This window comes from Thermobia domestica, chromosome 10, assembly GCF_964235325.1.
Source record: "Thermobia domestica chromosome 10, izTheDome1.hap1.1, whole genome shotgun sequence".
Lineage (NCBI taxonomy): Eukaryota > Metazoa > Arthropoda > Insecta > Zygentoma > Lepismatidae > Thermobia > Thermobia domestica.
Window position 1 is genome coordinate 266,958,529 of NC_137463.1, and position 17,563 is coordinate 266,976,091.

Below are 17,563 nucleotides of genomic sequence, written 5' to 3' on the forward strand. Positions count from 1 at the left end.
AAAACTATCTCTTCCTGAACCTAGGATTATATGGAGAATATTTATACAAAATCTCAAGGATTTACGTTTAATACAAAGAGATACAGAAAAAAAAAATAAATAAATAAAAAGTAAAAAAAAAAACTAATTGAAGACTCTTTTCTCCTTTTAGGAATCGCATCTCGCTAAATCTTGTCTTATCTGGAATTTAGGGTACAAAGAGATTTACAAAATTTCAAATTTCTATGCCCAAGAGTTTCGACTATTTCTTTTTTAACTATAAACATTCTAAAATTTCGATGATGGATTTTGAGACAAGTATTTTAATATTTTATAGAAATATTCAAATAGTATATGTTACGATTCTTTGGTCAAAGTACTCAAGCAAAACTTACAAAAGAAATGTTTTGGGAATCGACTGTTTTTTCTAGCTACTACTTTCATAAGTCTTGTGGCCTTTCGCTACCAATGATTGCTTTCTTGATACTTTACGAGTATCACTATTTTGAGAATTTTATTAGTGTTATTACTGCCTTTTAAAAGTAATTTCTATTTATTGTTAACTCCTTGCTACAACCTTTGACATCCTAATATGAAACAAGCCACATTCTTTTGTTACTTATAAATACAGTATAGATTTGTGAGTATATATTTGTGGTGTTTAGGCTTGTTTCAAGATGTAACCGATATACAACAATAGTTCTATCCTTGATACAAGTTATCATGTAATGAATTTTATCATCTGACTACAATCTAAATGTAATTATTTCTTTCAGGTCATGATATTCATTGTTTCTGCCCGGCTGGATTTTCTGGTCGTCATTGTGAAGTTGATATCGATGAATGTTCTTCCCAGCCTTGCTATAACGGTGCAACATGTATAGACCTTCCTCAGGGCTATAGATGTGAATGTCCACCAGGTAAGATGTAATTTATTTTACCCGCTGTTTAATAAAGAAATAAATTAAATTTTCATTCATTATCATAATGTGTGTGTGTGAATAGTTAATGCAGTTTCAGACTGTGAAGCTGTAAATAAATATTTATTGTATGCGGAGATACAAGTTTACAAGACACCTAGAAATTAAACTTGACGTGAAAGTCGAAAGCACTAACAGCTGCTTAGTTATTTGTTTGTTTTTTAAATAGCAGTATTATAGGGAGAAAATTTCTTTAAATTAAAATCTTTATGAAGTAGCTAGAAATTCTGTACTAACAAAAAAATTGTAAGCAAATTATTTCTATATATGTCTTGTTTGTAAAAATATATACAACAACTGTTTATTATGCAATCTACAAGATGTAACAATTTAATCCTCGGAGTGGAATGGGCGGGGCATACCACTGTGTTTAGATTAGATTAGATTATATAGTATGGCGGTGAGTTAGACAGCCATTGCACATGAGCGTGTTTTGAGATGTTGGAACATGCTAATCAACTGGAGCGCAAACCGATTTACTGAGTATTCACGCTGAAGCAAATGAAATAACACATCTGTAGGTTGCGCCGTTGGCGAAAACTAAATTAGATCTATAACATATTAGTTCCTTCCATTAATATATAAAATTAGTTCTAGCTTATAAATATGGCCGACACTTATTGTGTTCTGATGGATATATAAATGTATGTTTCAGGCTACTCTGGATTGAATTGTCAGGAAGAGAGGTCAGATTGCAGGAATGACACATGCCCTGAACGAGCGATGTGCAAAGATGAGCCTGGAATTAACAACTACACTTGTCTGTGTCGATCGGGATACACTGGACTTGATTGTGATATTACCGTAAGTATTTGATGTGAAAATGTTGTTTTATTTTAAGTGAAAATAAATAAAAATAATTATTTGAAGAACAAACTGTTACTTATGTCAAATACCATGTACAAAAAGATTTAATTTGTACTTGATACACAAAAGTTGCAAAATTATGCGAACATCATTTTTCGTGTTTCAACTTACCTCGTTCCAAAGTTGTGAAATGAGTTTATTTTGTACTGTATTTCTCTCAACAACTTCAGGATTGTTAGAAATTAAAAGATAAAGATAATGATGTAGATTAAATGAAGTGAAATAATAATGAGTAAATCAAATAAAAAATCATTAATTAACTATTTTAACTAAAATACTTTTACATTTAATTTGTCTGAAATTCTACGAAAGGGAAATTTAAATTTTTATAACTCGTAAAATATTAAATTAAGCAGTCAGGTATTTTTTATTATGAACTTAATTCTGATGTTATTAACTACAATTGACAATCTATTTTTAGAGAAATAGTAAATTTCGAAAGAGACTATTGAATATATATGGCAATTTTTAAATCTATAAATCCAATATTGAAAACAGCAAAATCTACAAGATCTAAATGTATCTGGATTAAAATAATCTTTGTACATCCACTAAAGAATGTTTATACTAAATATATTATACCTAAAAAGTAATTAGTAAAAGTCAGAAAAAAGTTATTTCCAAAATACAGTGAAGTTACCTTTCTTTTTTTATTTTTTAAAGATCAATCCTTGTACAGCGAATGGTAATCCTTGTGATAATGGTGGAACGTGCGTAGCTCTCCAGCAAGGAAGATTTAAGTGCGAATGTTTACCTGGTTGGGAGGGACAGCGATGTGAAATCAACTCTGGTAAGTTTCAAATACATAGCTGTTTTTCATCACTGAAATTAAAACCACATGTACTATGTCTGTAGTTAGAAAGATTGTCAGTTTTTCCCTTTTAAAACAATTTTACATTACATATATATCTATCTCTATCTCTCTCTCTCTCTCTCTCTCTCTCTCTCTATATATATATATATATATATATATATATATATATATATATATATAGATAGATAGATAGATAGATAGATAGATAGATAGATAGATAGATAGATAGATATAGATATATATCTTTTAAACCTTAATTGAAATTGATATTTAAGTTGCAATCATAATCAGATTCCAAAATTAGGGAAGCCATAAATTTCATTAGTTGTCCTTTATTTTCGATTTTCATGGCTATTAATTCTCAATATATGATAGTTAATATATTAATCCGGACCCATTCATGTAAAGTTTGAACATACCTAATATTTTTTAGCTATGCTTTGACGTTGTAAGCGAAATGTATTGCATAAAAAATATTAAAGAAACTACGTATTTTATCATTATCCATACTTGTGTAACATGTATTATATATAATAATTTATCTCTAAAAATTTAAGTGGATGAAAATATTCTCAGTTATAGCAAACTAAGTAAAAACGAAAACTGTTTTTACGAAAACAAGGAAGCGTATTCCAAAGAATGATTTTGTAACACATGAATATCGTTTATTTAATAAGTAAAATAATGGAAATATATTGTACTGAGTACATGATCTGTGGCCATTGTAGATCGTAAATGAGCATGGTGATTTAAGAATATTATGTTATACTTCTTGATCTGTATCTATTTAAACTTATTTTGTATTAATCTATGAAAATTAGTTGTATGAAACAATTTAAAACTTGACAACATGCAAGCCAAAATTAGAAATAACACGCCAATCATACTTTCATATTTCAGTTAGCACACCATAATCAAATTAATTATATTTTTCTTTATATCTATAATTTAATTTGTTATTTCTTTTTTATGTACAGACGATTGCGCAGAACGACCTTGCCTTCTGGGAGCTAACTGCACAGACCTTGTAGCAGATTTCAGTTGTGCTTGTCCACCAGGATTCACAGGGAAACGATGTCAAGAAAAGATTGATTTGTGCGCAGATAATCCATGTATGCACGGCATGTGTGTTGACAGACTGTTTTCACATCAATGTATATGCTATCCGGGATGGACAGGTAAATATATGATTTCTTCAGTAAGTGCATAACATGATAATAATAAGTTATTAGAACGATCTGAAGTTCTCAAAATTTTAGCGGAATCTTTATTATTCTTATTCTAAATTAATAATGTAATTCTAATCATTCTTAATTACTAATAATAATGTCCTTATTCTTGAACATGTTATTATTCAAATATTTCTATTGTAACTGCTAATTGAACAGCCGTTTTGTTGATCTCATTCTTAATAAGAAGCATTAAAACTTAATTTTCTGCATTTACATTGTTCATTTGTTTGAAGATAAACTTGAGAGAAGATTACGTGAATTGTGTAGTAAGGTGGTAGGCACTATAATATCAGATAAGTACAGTTGGTCAACTTTAATGCCGGACAGAAAACAAAAACAATCATATATCTTCTTCTTCTTCTTCTTCTTCTAAGCCTTATTCCAGTTAACTGACGTTGGCTTTTCGGATCGTCGTCCTCCAACTGTTTCTATCTTGAGTCATATCCGCTGTGGCACTACACTGCACCATATTGTTTGATACAATCTCTCCACTTCTTCTTTGACCGGCCTCGGGTTCCATCCCCACTCAGTTCTATAGCATCTACTTGGTGAACTACGTATTCCAAAGATCTTCTTACATGGTCAAACCATCTCAGTCTACTTTCTTGCAGTTTTTCTGCTACTGGTCTCACGTTTACTGTTCCCCGAATTACTTCATTCTTAATTGTGTTTTTCCGCGTCATTCCACACATCCACCGCAGCAGCATCACCTCCGCAACATGCAACATTTGTTCCTCTGTCTTCTTCTTCATCCAAAAATCCCGCTTTGTATAATATGGCAGGTCTTACTACTGTTTTGAAACTTTTCCTTTAAGACAAGGATGCAAATAACCATTCGCCCGGGACGAGTTGTTCGTTGGTGCGGTCGAGCTTTTAATATCACTATTAAATACTGAAGGTAAGTAAATGATTTGTAATGTAATGTAATGTAATTTTTGAGTTTTACGTCCCACGGTTATGATGAGAGATGAATGAAATGGTGGAATGAAGAAAGTGGGAGGAAACGAGAGAACCCCGAGAAAACCCACGCACACGGTGTTTGTTCACCACAAAGTTCACTTGGCGGGAGCAGGGTTTGAACCCGGGACCCCAAGCACCAGAGATGAACGCTCTACCACTGAGCCACCGCGGCCCTAGTAAATGATTTGTATTGTAGGATATGGGCTAGTAGCTTTTTTTCTTGGGCTAGTAAAATTTTGTTGGTTATTTGCATCCCTGCTTTAAGGAGTATTGGTACCCTACAGTCATACAATACTCTTGCCGTTTCTCTCCATTTTGTCCAACCACTGTTAATTCTGCTGTTAACATCTTCTGTTCCTGCATTTTCCTGCAGAATTGATCCGAAGTACTTTAATTTCTTCGTCATTACCACCTCTTTTTCGCCCAGCCGTGTTCTTGTATTCTATGTATATTATTTTTTTAGATATTTATCTGTACAGAATTCTTACCAGTAAATCAAAGAATTAATGAATTTCTCTACTTTGGTATTATTTAATCTTATCTATGTTACGGTTAAATAATACCAGAGAAAAGTAGTAACTGAAATGGCTAAATGGAATAGCTGCACATATTATTATTATTATTATTATTATTATTATTATTATTATTATTATTATTATTATTATTAGTAGTAGTAGTAGTAGTAGTAGTAGTAGTAGTAGTAGTAGTAGTAGTAGTAGTAAAACACGGATGTCTTATTATGTACTGAAATGAAATTTATATGTTGGTATTTATTTATAATTAGTTAAAAAAACTCCAATTGATTGAGTTAAATGATTAAAAATAATTGATTAAATTGATTAAATAATTGATTAAAAAACTCTCATTAATTTATAATTGATTAAAACTCCATAATTGATTAAATATATTTCAATTAATAACCATGATGAAGTTGTATTACTCTTTATAATCTAAACCAAAAGTTTATTAAAAATAAAAATAAATCTTTTCTTCGTATACTTTATTGTATTAACTTGTTTGTTTCTTGTAGGTGCTTCCTGTGAGAACAATATCAATGAATGCAACAGTTCCCCATGTGAGAACGGAGGCCAGTGTGAGGACGAAGTGAATGGATACAAGTGTACCTGTGAACCAGGCTACACAGGAAAACGCTGTCAGCACACAGTGGATGACTGTGCATCTGGGCCTTGTCAGAATGGTGGGTCTTGCATTGACATGTTGGATGGATTCATGTGCAGATGTCGACCAGGATTTGTTGGTAAGTGTTTTGTTTTAGAATCATTGAAACAAAAATGTACCAGGACGTTGGTCGTTATCTCTAAAACGAGTGCACAGAAATTAAGTTCGTATTGCTATATACGGAATACGTAATAATATAAATAAATACCAAAGCTTTAATATGAAATGTAAAAACTCAATAGGCTTCGTGCCTAGTTTACAGATCTTTAACAAGTTGAAAAATGATGTCAGAAATGGAAAATAACGGCGAGGATTAGGCACTAGTCTATTTCAAGTGTGCCTCTACTGGTTCTGCTGTCGATGTATGGTTTCCCGTACCTTCCTCGAAAGAGGGGAGACAAGTTTCTGTGGTCGAGATCTTTCAATTGTTGGAACTGGAAACGTTACCACAGTCAATGATTTTACGGACTTCGCTGTTCATTGTCTTGTTAGCTGTTCTAAGTTAGCCTGCAATCTTCACTCGTCAAGACCAAAGGACTGAATAAAAAAATTACAACACAGCCGAGGTCATTCACTTCTTTCCCCTAAGCAAAGATAGGGTTTCCTCCATAAGAGGGCTTCGGGGGTGGGGCCGAAGTACGTTTCACATATTTTCTGAGGGTACACTTGAAACAAAAAGGCTCTAACAACATCCACTTACCTTAAAAGTCAAGTAGGTGGTGTTAGTGCGAAAATTCATATATGTTCTGATTTTACCCAAACTTTAATTTCATTTTCCATCTTGTTGAAGACCCAAAAATTTGGGCGCCTTTTACATTATGTTACATTACATTTGGGCGCCTTTTACCTATAAGGTTAGGTAGTTGTAACACTTTCATTACCACAAACCATTAAACTGAATCAAGATGTTATTAGAGTCAAAACAGCAGAAAAAAAACTATCAAATGTATTTTATTCTGATAATGAGTTCCTTAATGAAGAACACAAAGAATAGCTTCGACTTAAGTGTTCGTTTGCCCGGATACTTCTTCGAGATTCCTGAACTGTTCTGAACCAAATTTGACATTGTGATTCGAGAGCGCGTGAGGAAGTCGCATATACCGATCGTAATACCATTGAGGAATAATCACCGGAAAACGGGATGCTTATAGACTTAACCTCGAAAAAGCATTTGGCACTTGAATTCTCATTGTAAACAATAGAAAACAGAATTTTCAGCGTTAGAAATTGAGCGAAGCTCTTTTAGTTTAACTCTGCGAACACAATTTTTCAAAGTCATTATGCTTTCCGCTGATATGCCAAACTCAACTATTTGCATGTCATGTTCGTTCACGAAACAATTGATGCAAAAAAAAAAAAAAAAAAAAACTATGAATAATCAATAAAGGTCGATTACTTCTCTCCAAATTTGCAATTAATGCGTACCTAGTTTTATTTATTTATTTATTGTCATTCAAGTAAATAGACTTTTATATATTGTAATCAATTAACTATTTGTAAACATAATACTGGTTAATGTTTTCTGATATGATGCATACCAAGGTACAATTTACACATGTATTTGGTACACTGAACGAAATAAATAAATAATAACCGTGTTCTTTTAAATTGTGCAAAGCCTGTGACGAAGCAGGTTCATTAATAAATGCTGAAACATATACATTCCATGTGCATTGTTTTCCATGTATATGGAACATGCAGGATATATATTTAACTGTCAGAAGAAGCTAGTAAATAGATTCTATTTGTTCTCAATTTAGATTCATTGATATTCCACTTTTAAGAGATGTATCAACTATCCTTTTAGCACAAGTACTTTTGTATATATATATATATATATATTTTTTTTTTTTTTTTTTTTTTTTGAGATTGGAATGTGCTTGCAAATTTACCTATATTCTAGATTTAGCTATAATTCGTAACTTCTGTTAGAAATAATATATGTTTTATTTTACGCAGGTCTTCAATGTGAGGCTGAAATTGATGAATGTTTGAGTGATCCTTGCAGTCCTGAGGGAACAGAGAAGTGTATTGATATGGACAACAAGTTCGTCTGTCAATGTAGGGAAGGTTATTCTGGAACTTATTGTGAAGTAAGTAATAGTAAATATTATTCGTAACCGAGAACTATTTTTAATTCTTACTTTTTTTTCAACATTAGATTCTCGAATTGTTTTTGATTTGAATTCATTAGTCATTTATCAACAAGAAACAATACTTGTGTATGCATATAAAATAAATAGAATAGAATATTTAATTGTCATTGAGTTTTACAAGCTATAGACAACGTCCAAATTATATATATATATATACAGAGTGGTAGGTAACTCCACCGACAAACTTTCGGAGGTGATTCCTTATATGAAATGATAGAAAAAAAGTTCTTATAAACATAGGTCGAAAAAAGTCTCATTTCAGAGTTGTGAACCGCCAAAAACTCGAAAAATCATGTTTCGCAACGCCCTGCCTTAGAAACAATAGGACCTATAACAAGCGGTTTAAGGAATTACACAGGAACTAGTATGCAAACTATCTAAATATCCATGTTTTACCATCCTCCGTTATCGGCGAAACGAACGCGTTATTAGTACTTAAAGGAGTATCCCTATACCTCAATTTCCTTTTTACAGTTCGTTTCGCTGATAACGGAGGATGGTAAAACATGGATATTTAGATAGTTTCCATACTAGTTCCTTTGTAATTCCTTAAACCGCTTGGGATCGGTCCTGTAGTTTCTAAGGAAGAGCGTTTCGAAACGTGAATTTTCGAATTTTCGGCGGCTCATAACTCTGAAAGGAGACGTTTTTCGTCCCATGTTTATTAGAACTTTTTTCTTTTCTTTCATATAAGGAATCACCTCCCAAAGTTTGTTGGTGGAGTTACCTACCACCCTGTATATATATCATAAAATAATCAGTTGCAAGAAAAATAATCAGTTGCTGGTTAATAGTCTATTAATATTTGAAATAGAGTGACTCTGGTAATTACGACACAGATTCTTCACATTCACTGAAGTCTTCAATCGAATAAAATGGATTTGCTATAACTTTCTCTTATAAACCTTTAACAGCAGCTGCTGTATGGAGGTTGTTAATTTATTAAACAGCTTCGGTCCTAAAACTGAGCTTCGATAATCTAGTAAAGAGTACATCAATTTTCTTACACCATCTAGTATTATATGTATGTACTTCGTCCCTAAGTGTCATATTTGCAAGGATTTGCTTAGTGTAAAATATCACTTGATAAGTATATAGATTAACTATAGTCATTATCTTAAGCCTGGTAAATAGTGGTTTACAACGTTCTTTATCACGTGTTCCAACAATAATCCTGATAGCTTTCTTTTGCAAAACTAGGACATCGTGTGCTTAAATACTGTTACCTCAATGCAAAATCCCATATCAAATTATGCTATGAAAAAAATACAAAACATAAATTTCTTATATACTCAAGGGAATTGTATCTTTTAGTTTCCTTAACAAAAAGAGCACTCGAGAGAGAGCTTTGTACATATATATTTGACATGTTTTTCCCAAGTTAGTTGGCTGTGTATGCATATACCAAGAAATTTAACCTCATTTTCATCATAGTATTCTTTATCACTACAATGATTGAGAGTAAAGGTTACTTCTTTTGTATTATCTCGATTAAGAACAAAACCTTTTATAGTAAACCCATAAGACACAACGACCTGTATCAAAATAAATTGCATTAAATTCCTTTTATTTAGTATATAATAAATTTGTTGTACATTGAATGAAAAGACATATTTCCCCTATTACAACTTGCTCTACTATTTCAACTGAATTGAGAGTTTTGAGCAGTTTTTCTCTAACAAACAGTGTTTGTAACATTCCTTTAGCATGTCATATTTAAGACATTGCAAATCACAATTATCTCTACTTGAAATGTAAGCATTTATCGTGTGATTTCTTTTGGCAGATGTGTCATATAAAAGACTATGATATTCCTCTGAACCAAAAAAAGCGGAACTTTCTGATTAGCGTCACGTATATAGAAGATAAATCTTTCAGTTTAACGTCCCACGATCATGCCCGTTAGGTTAAGGGAGACGGATGATTAAGGCAAATGAAAGATAATGGAAGAATGTAGGGGGGGGGGAAACGGGAATATCCCGAGAAAACCCACTGACGCAATGTTTTCCATCACAAACTTACTTGACCGAGGACTGATCCCATGTCATGAAAAATGTTACAGTATTTGATATTTTATACGATAAGGTAATGATAATAGGATTTTTGCTACGATAAATTGTATGGTAAATGCTTTTGTGTCCAACAGACCTTAAATTCACTGAAAGATAGAGAGCAGTTATTATAATTCTTGCAGAAAATATTAACAAAATAAAGAGAAAATGAAATAAAACGTTAATGTTTCTTTGTAGGTGAATATCAACGATTGTGCCTCAGAGCCATGTATGAACGGTGGCACATGTCGGGATGACGTTGGCAACTTCCGTTGTGTGTGTCCACCTGGATGGACAGGAGAGCGCTGTGAGAGTGACATTGGCACATGTCAAGAGCATCCATGTCAGAATGACGCCACGTGTATCAATCTCTTCCAGGATTACTTCTGTGTGTAAGTAACTTTAAGTACTAGAGTAATGTTACGAACAATGAGTTCTTGTCTTATTAATGTTAAATAAATGTCAAGAACCTTAACCATAGCTATTTTCAAGGAACTTGGTTCAATGTTTTCGCCACTTCTTGATCCTAACTACATTGGGAAACATATTTTTGTACTTCTTCTTCTTCTTCTTTTTCAAAACTAGAGCTAAGTATACTAGTACGTGTAAGGGAGTTTTACAAAAATAGAACTAAGTATATACTTTTATTATCTAATCCTGTCATACCATGCTCAAGTGAATTTAAAAATCGTAAAATTAAAGAATTTACACACTTTCGTTCAAAATTTGTTAAAGTATTATTTTAGTTTCGATTATTACCAACCACTTTACTACTTAATTAAAGCTAATACTTACCTTCACGAAAAATACTCGGTATATTTATCTCCCATGAATGACAAATATAATAAATACATCATGTGTACTTAATTTCATACAGATGTCCTTCGGGAACTGACGGTAAGCAATGTGAGACAGCTCCTGAGCGCTGCATTGGAAATCCTTGTATGCATGGAGGCACTTGTCAGGACTTTGGATCAGGTTTGAATTGCACATGCTCGGAAGATTACACAGGAGTTGGGTGCCAATATGAATATGACGCATGCGCCGTTGGTGCCTGCAAGAATGGAGCTACTTGTATTGACAATGGAGCAGGCTATACCTGTGTTTGTCCTGAAGGATTTACAGGTAAGTTCAAATTTAATCTGTTATTTACCAACCAAGTGGTAGAGGTCTAAAAAATTCAAATTCTATACTTTTTTCATACTTTCTTTTGGATACAAAAATTCGTACAAGACGGTTAAATTAATCTTTAGGAGAGAAAAGTTTGAAACTACATACACATAAAGCAAAAGATATAATGTTGTTATGAAGAAGTACAAACGATACAATGTGAAAAATATAAAATTACAATATTCACTGTAATTGATTGTTTTACAAAAATACAGAGATAGAAAGAGAAAACTATATTTTTTCATTTTCAGGCAAGCATTGTGAAGAAGACATTGTAGACTGCAAAGAGAACTCGTGTCCTCCTTCAGCTACATGCATTGACCTTACCAGTAAATTCTATTGTCAGTGTCCGTTTAATCTCACAGGAGAGGACTGTAGAAAGAGTAAGTTGTTCCAATTAACATAACAATAATACTTTATTAGTAATAGTGCTGAACTAATGAAAGTAGAACGAATATATTCCTTTTGTTGTTTCAGTACTAAAAGTTTCCTAGAAAACATAAATGTTCACTGTATGTTCTGGTCATTTAGATATGTTATTGGCTTTCTAGGTGTTCACTGCGCGTTCTTTTCATTTAAATCTTTAATTAGCTTTCTAACACATACAAGTAATCATTATGCATTCTGTTCGTTTGGATCTTGTATTAGCTATCTAGCATACACAATCATTATGCGTTCTGTTTATTTACATCTTTTATTAGTTTTCTGGCATATACAAGTGTTTACTGTACCTTTCACTTAGATCTTTTATTAGTTTTCTGGCATATACAAGTGTTTACTGTACCTTTCACTTAGATCTTTTATTAGTTTTCTAGCATATACAAGTGTTTACTGTACGCTTTCACTTAGATCTTTTATTAGTTTTCTGGCATATACAAGTGTTTACTGTAAGCTTTCCCTTACATCTTTTATTAGTTTTCTGGCATATATAAGTATTACCTGTACATTCTCTTCATTTAGATCTTATATTAGCTTTCTAGCATATACAGGTGTTCACTGTGCGTTCTCTTCATTAACTCTTTTATTAGCTTTCTAGCATATACAGGTGTTCACTGTGCGTTCTCTTCATTAACTCTTTTATTAGCTTTCTAGCATATACAGGTGTTCACTGTGTGTTCTCTTCCTTTAGACCTTGTATTAGCCTTCTATTATATACAACTAATAATGATGCGTTATGATCATTTAGATCTTTTATTAGCTTTCTAGCAAATCATGACGCGTTCTGTTCATTTACATTTTTTAATTAGCTTTCTAGCACATACAAGTGTTCAGTATATATTCTGTTCAATTAATTTGTTTTTATTAATATAGAGTTACTATGGTTCAGTGATTCAACAATGATAGTAATTTTTAAAAATCAGCTGTCGAAAATCATATGCATATGTAATACTTTAGTGTATTATTTGTTTGTTATTTTACGTTTGTATAGTTCCCATTACAATTGCCAATTCTATATAGTTTGTTTATAGTTTTAAAATTAAATTTCTGTACATAAGTAGATAAATAAACTGAAAAGGTATTGACTTTGCTTCTTTCTGCGCTGTTAATGGATTGTTTCAAAAATCAGTAATTGTCGTATTTTCGCTGATTATGCTGTCAGCGTTGCCAAAACATAGATAAGGGAAAGAGTTAGAGAGGATAAAATAATGGGAATGAACTACACACATAATTATTAGCTGTTACATTAGTGGGAAAATGAAATGAAAGGAAATCTTTGAGTTTTATGTCCCCACGGTTATTCCGGGTAGGCTAAAGAAGACGATGATGATGAGTAATAAATGAAATGGTGGAATGAAAAAATTGGGAGGAAACGGGAGAACCCCGAAAAAATCCACGCACACGGTGTCTGTCCATCACAAAGTTCACTTGGCGCGAGCTGAATCACAGTCGGGTTTATAAGATTGTAATTTTCAGTACGTCCATCCGTCCGTTAGTATACACGACAACTGTTGAACGAAAGCGAAATTTTGAATTTTGTGTTTTTGTAACAGATAACTAGAGCGATTATCTCAAGAGTTACTTTATGGGTCATGGGTCATCATCAATGTGGCCAGAATATAGAAAGTCAAAAGTTAGCAATCAGATTTGTTAATGGAGGTTATATTCAAACCGGAAGTGGTAGAAATAAACCATGTTCGGTTTTTATATTAATCACTATAGGACAAAAACTATAATAGATAGCGAGAATCAGTTCTCTGCAACTGATTAAGCGTCTCGGGAGTACACTTTATCTCGATTCTTAGCTCTATACTAAAACCGGAAATGATATAAATCTACTACAACTTCCGGTTTTAATATTGATCTATATCCAACAAAAACCTTAAGAGATAGCGAGTTTTTTTTTTTTTTTTTTTTTTAACCGATTCAGCATTCTAAGAATAAATAGCATTTTCATTCTTAACCTTGTATTCAAACCTGAAGTGTTAGAAATCAATCATTTTAGGTTTTATATTGATCGCTATAGAGTAGAAATGGTGATCGATAGGGACAAGCAATTTCGTGCAATTAATTAAGCGTCTCAAGAGTACATTTTATCTTTATCCTAAGCTCTCTACCAAAACCGGAAGTGGTAGAAATTATACCATTTCCGGTTAAAATATTGAGAAAATATTTGGTCATACAAATTAAACTCTTTCACGTTACGTACACGTGACGCTGTTACTTACTTTTTAAGTATGTTTTGACAAAGCAGGCAGCATAATCGTAAAAGACTTCGACGATCAATTATTTTTTGAATCTTTAAACGATTTACATAACTTTCTAGATTAACAATAGATAGAAAATCAATTTTAATTATACTGTTAATGACTAAATTTTGGCTCTAATATTGTGATTCAGATCTTTTATTGGTTAGAGATAAAAACATTGCACTTTTCTTACAGCCATTCAGGTAGATTATGACCTGTACTTCACTGATCCAACGCGCAGCAGTGCTTCACTTGTCGTTCCATTCTACATTGGTGGAAAGCAGAGTATGACGGTGGCCATGTGGGTGCAGTTTACACAAAAGGATGAAGGAGGCATTTTCTTCACCCTTTATAGTGTAACGTAAGTATGATAGTTACGTTATTTTTCACCACTATGATAGTTAACTGTCCAATACCATTACAATATTCCAGAATAATTAATTGGATACTTTCAATAATTGACACAAAATGTTTTACTAATTTCGTAGCGCGCTGAGGAAAACCACTAAAACAATCTTGCAGTACTGAAGCATTTTATGCTAAATTGCGAAGATGAGAGAAAATTCCTTAGAGCAGGCAGGATTTTAGGTAGTGCATTTTGCAATCCACTAAGGAATGTAAGGAATAAGAAATAATAATAATAAAACTTGTTTATATAACAAATCTATTGTGGGACAAAGTATCAAAAGTGAGCTACTGGTTGGATAACTTATTTTAAAAGTAATAATCTATTACATAAAATCTTCTAACTTTAAAGTAATAATCTATAACATAAAATATCTATTACATAAAATCTTCTAACTTTAAAGTAATAATCTATTACATAAAACATCTATTACATAAAATCTTCTAATTTTAAAGTAATAATCTAACTTTAAAGTAATAATCTATTATATAAAATTGAAAGTGACTATGTTTGCGACTTCGTAACTCTTGAACTGCTGACCGATTTCGATCAGATTTTCAACATAGATGAAGTTTGGACCTGGGATAGTTTTTGTCTTTTCATTTTGACTGTAGAATTTAAGAGAAGTGGAGGAGGGGGATATATATAAAAATAAATAAAACTTAATGACGATACAACGTAGGGGAGAGGAAGAAGGGGGACATATAAGAATCAATATATATAAAGAGGAAAGTGAGTATGTTTATGACTTAATAACTCTTGAACCACCCGATCGATCTCGATAAAATTTTCAACATAGACGAGGTTCGGCCCTTGAAAGATTTTTTTTTCTTTAATCATTTCACTTTGATAGTGAAGCTTAGGGGGGGGGGAGACATTTAAAAATGATCGAAAATGATTGATATTAACGCCGAATCCATAGTTCTCGTGGTCGCTGAGATGTACAGTGACACTTCCGATGCCGTTTAATTCAAATTCAGCTCCGCAACTTGGGGAAGATTTATAAAAATGGTAGAAAATGACTGATATTAGTATCGAATTCATAGTTTTCGGAGATAAGATAAGGAGTTGTGCATTTCAAGTTTTTATTTCAACTCAGCGAAGCGAATAATCGACACCACCACCACCACCACCACCACTATTACTACTACTACTACTACTACTACTACTACTACTACTACTACTACTATTACTACTACTACTACTACTACTACTACTAATAATAATAATAATAATAATAATAATAAGAAGAAGAAGAAGAAGAAGAAGAAGAAGATATTGCAAGTTTATGATAGGTGATAACGATATTCTAACGATCGTGCTGAAATCTTGAAAATTTGAAAAATAATTTCGGGTTAAGAATGTATAGTGGTGACACGTTAATGACAATTATGTTGGATCAGTGCTTAAATCTATTAAATTTGTTTCTAAACATTCAGTTTCATTGAAATGGTTTTGCAAATCTTAATATACAAAATAAAATTTTAGATAATTTACAACGTTGTAAAATGAATATGTCTGTACTTGAATATTGATGATTCTACTGTAATGACAAATGTTTCAGGTCACCTCACGTACCAGTTGGCCGCCGCGTCTTACTCCAAGCCCATAGCAGTGGAGTGCAAGTGTCGCTGTTTGAGGACATCCAGGATGTGTTTTTGAGCTTCAGAGAATATGCAACTATTAACGATGGCCAGTGGCACCATGTGGCCGTTGTGTGGAACGGTCAGACAGGAGATTTGATCCTCATCACGGAGGGATTAATTGCCAGCAAAGTGGAAGGATACGGTGGAGGAAGGAAGCTGCCTAATTAGTAAGTGCAACTAATTTTGTAAAGAAAATATTGCACCCACAATCAGTGATTCAACAATGATAGTAATTTTTAAAAATCAGCTGTCGAAAATCATATGCATATGTAATACTTTAGTGTATTATTTGTTTGTTATTTTGCGTTTGTCTAGTTCCCGATACAATTGCCAATTCTATATAGTTTGTTTTATAGTTCCAAAATTAAATTTTGCAATACTGGGTCTTTCTGTACATAGGTAGATAAATAAACTAAAAAGGTATTGACTTTGCTCCTTTCTGTGCTGTTAATGGTTTCAAAAATCAGTAATCGTTGGATTTTCGCTGATTATGCTGTCAGCGTTGCCAAAACATAGATAAGGGAAAGACAGAGAGGATAAAATAATGGGAATGAACTACACACAATAATTATTAGCTGTTACATTAAAGGGAAAATGAAATGAAAGGAAATCTTTGAGTTTTATGTCCCCACGGTTATTCCCCACCCACAATCACAATTACAGAATGAATGGCATCATATTTCAGATAATTCAAAGCTCGTTTAATAAGGGAAGTATTAATCGCTTTGAATTAATAATTGCCGTTATAAGAAATTTCGATAATTTATATGACACAGTATAACTGAACTATTTAAATATATATATATGTATATAACAATTTATTTTTATGATGCCTAACTTATTATAAAGATAATTTATCTAATAGATTTGTTTTGCGTTCGGAATGTTAATCATAGGACACCTCTTGAAAATTATGAAGCAGATAGTAAATAACAGATCTATCTGAGATAATGCAAAATGTAGACTTGGGTAATATACATAATTATATTGTACGACATGGGCACTAGAAGGGGAGCAGGATCCCCCCCCCCCTTGCTCACGAAAATGTATACGTAATATATCAAATCACGTATATTAAATACCAGACGTAACAAAGCAACCATGGAGATGCCGCTCCCTATAGAAAATTTTCTTCGGGCGCCTATGTTGTACGATATTTATAATATAGGGAAAATTGACATACTTCCATACGTACCCAGGACTTGAAAAATCTTGCTTGCAAGTACTAGCGAGACCATTTTGCGGTCACAGTGGTTATACAAATAAACAAAATCACTTTGCGACACATTAAACATATCTTTTATATATTTATTTATTCTGTGGAATAAAATATGTGTTTGATTGATCGGACTGTATTCACCAAATGTAAAAAAAAGTACTCGCTACTGGGGAGCAGGCGAGTGGACTTTTCAAGCCCTGTCCATAAGTTATCAGGA

At 32.5% G+C, this 17,563-nt stretch overlaps 1 protein-coding gene across 4 annotated transcripts in view; it reads left to right on the top strand.

Moving 5' to 3' along the window:
* The window catches only part of uif (sushi, von Willebrand factor type A, EGF and pentraxin domain-containing protein uif), a 330,814-nt gene that overhangs the window by 263,435 nt on the left and 49,816 nt on the right, over window positions 1–17,563 (top strand). For all 4 annotated transcript variants that reach the window (XM_081729537.1, XM_081729535.1, XM_081729534.1 and 1 more), the window contains exons 39-49: window positions 756–899; window positions 1,615–1,763; window positions 2,490–2,616; window positions 3,618–3,818; window positions 5,863–6,090; window positions 7,971–8,104; window positions 10,417–10,610; window positions 11,096–11,343; window positions 11,640–11,771; window positions 14,271–14,436; window positions 16,046–16,294. In XM_081729537.1, the coding sequence (XP_081585663.1) occupies window positions 756–899; window positions 1,615–1,763; window positions 2,490–2,616; window positions 3,618–3,818; window positions 5,863–6,090; window positions 7,971–8,104; window positions 10,417–10,610; window positions 11,096–11,343; window positions 11,640–11,771; window positions 14,271–14,436; window positions 16,046–16,294 (1,972 nt within the window). The remainder of the gene's footprint in view (window positions 1–755; window positions 900–1,614; window positions 1,764–2,489; window positions 2,617–3,617; window positions 3,819–5,862; window positions 6,091–7,970; window positions 8,105–10,416; window positions 10,611–11,095; window positions 11,344–11,639; window positions 11,772–14,270; window positions 14,437–16,045; window positions 16,295–17,563) is intronic.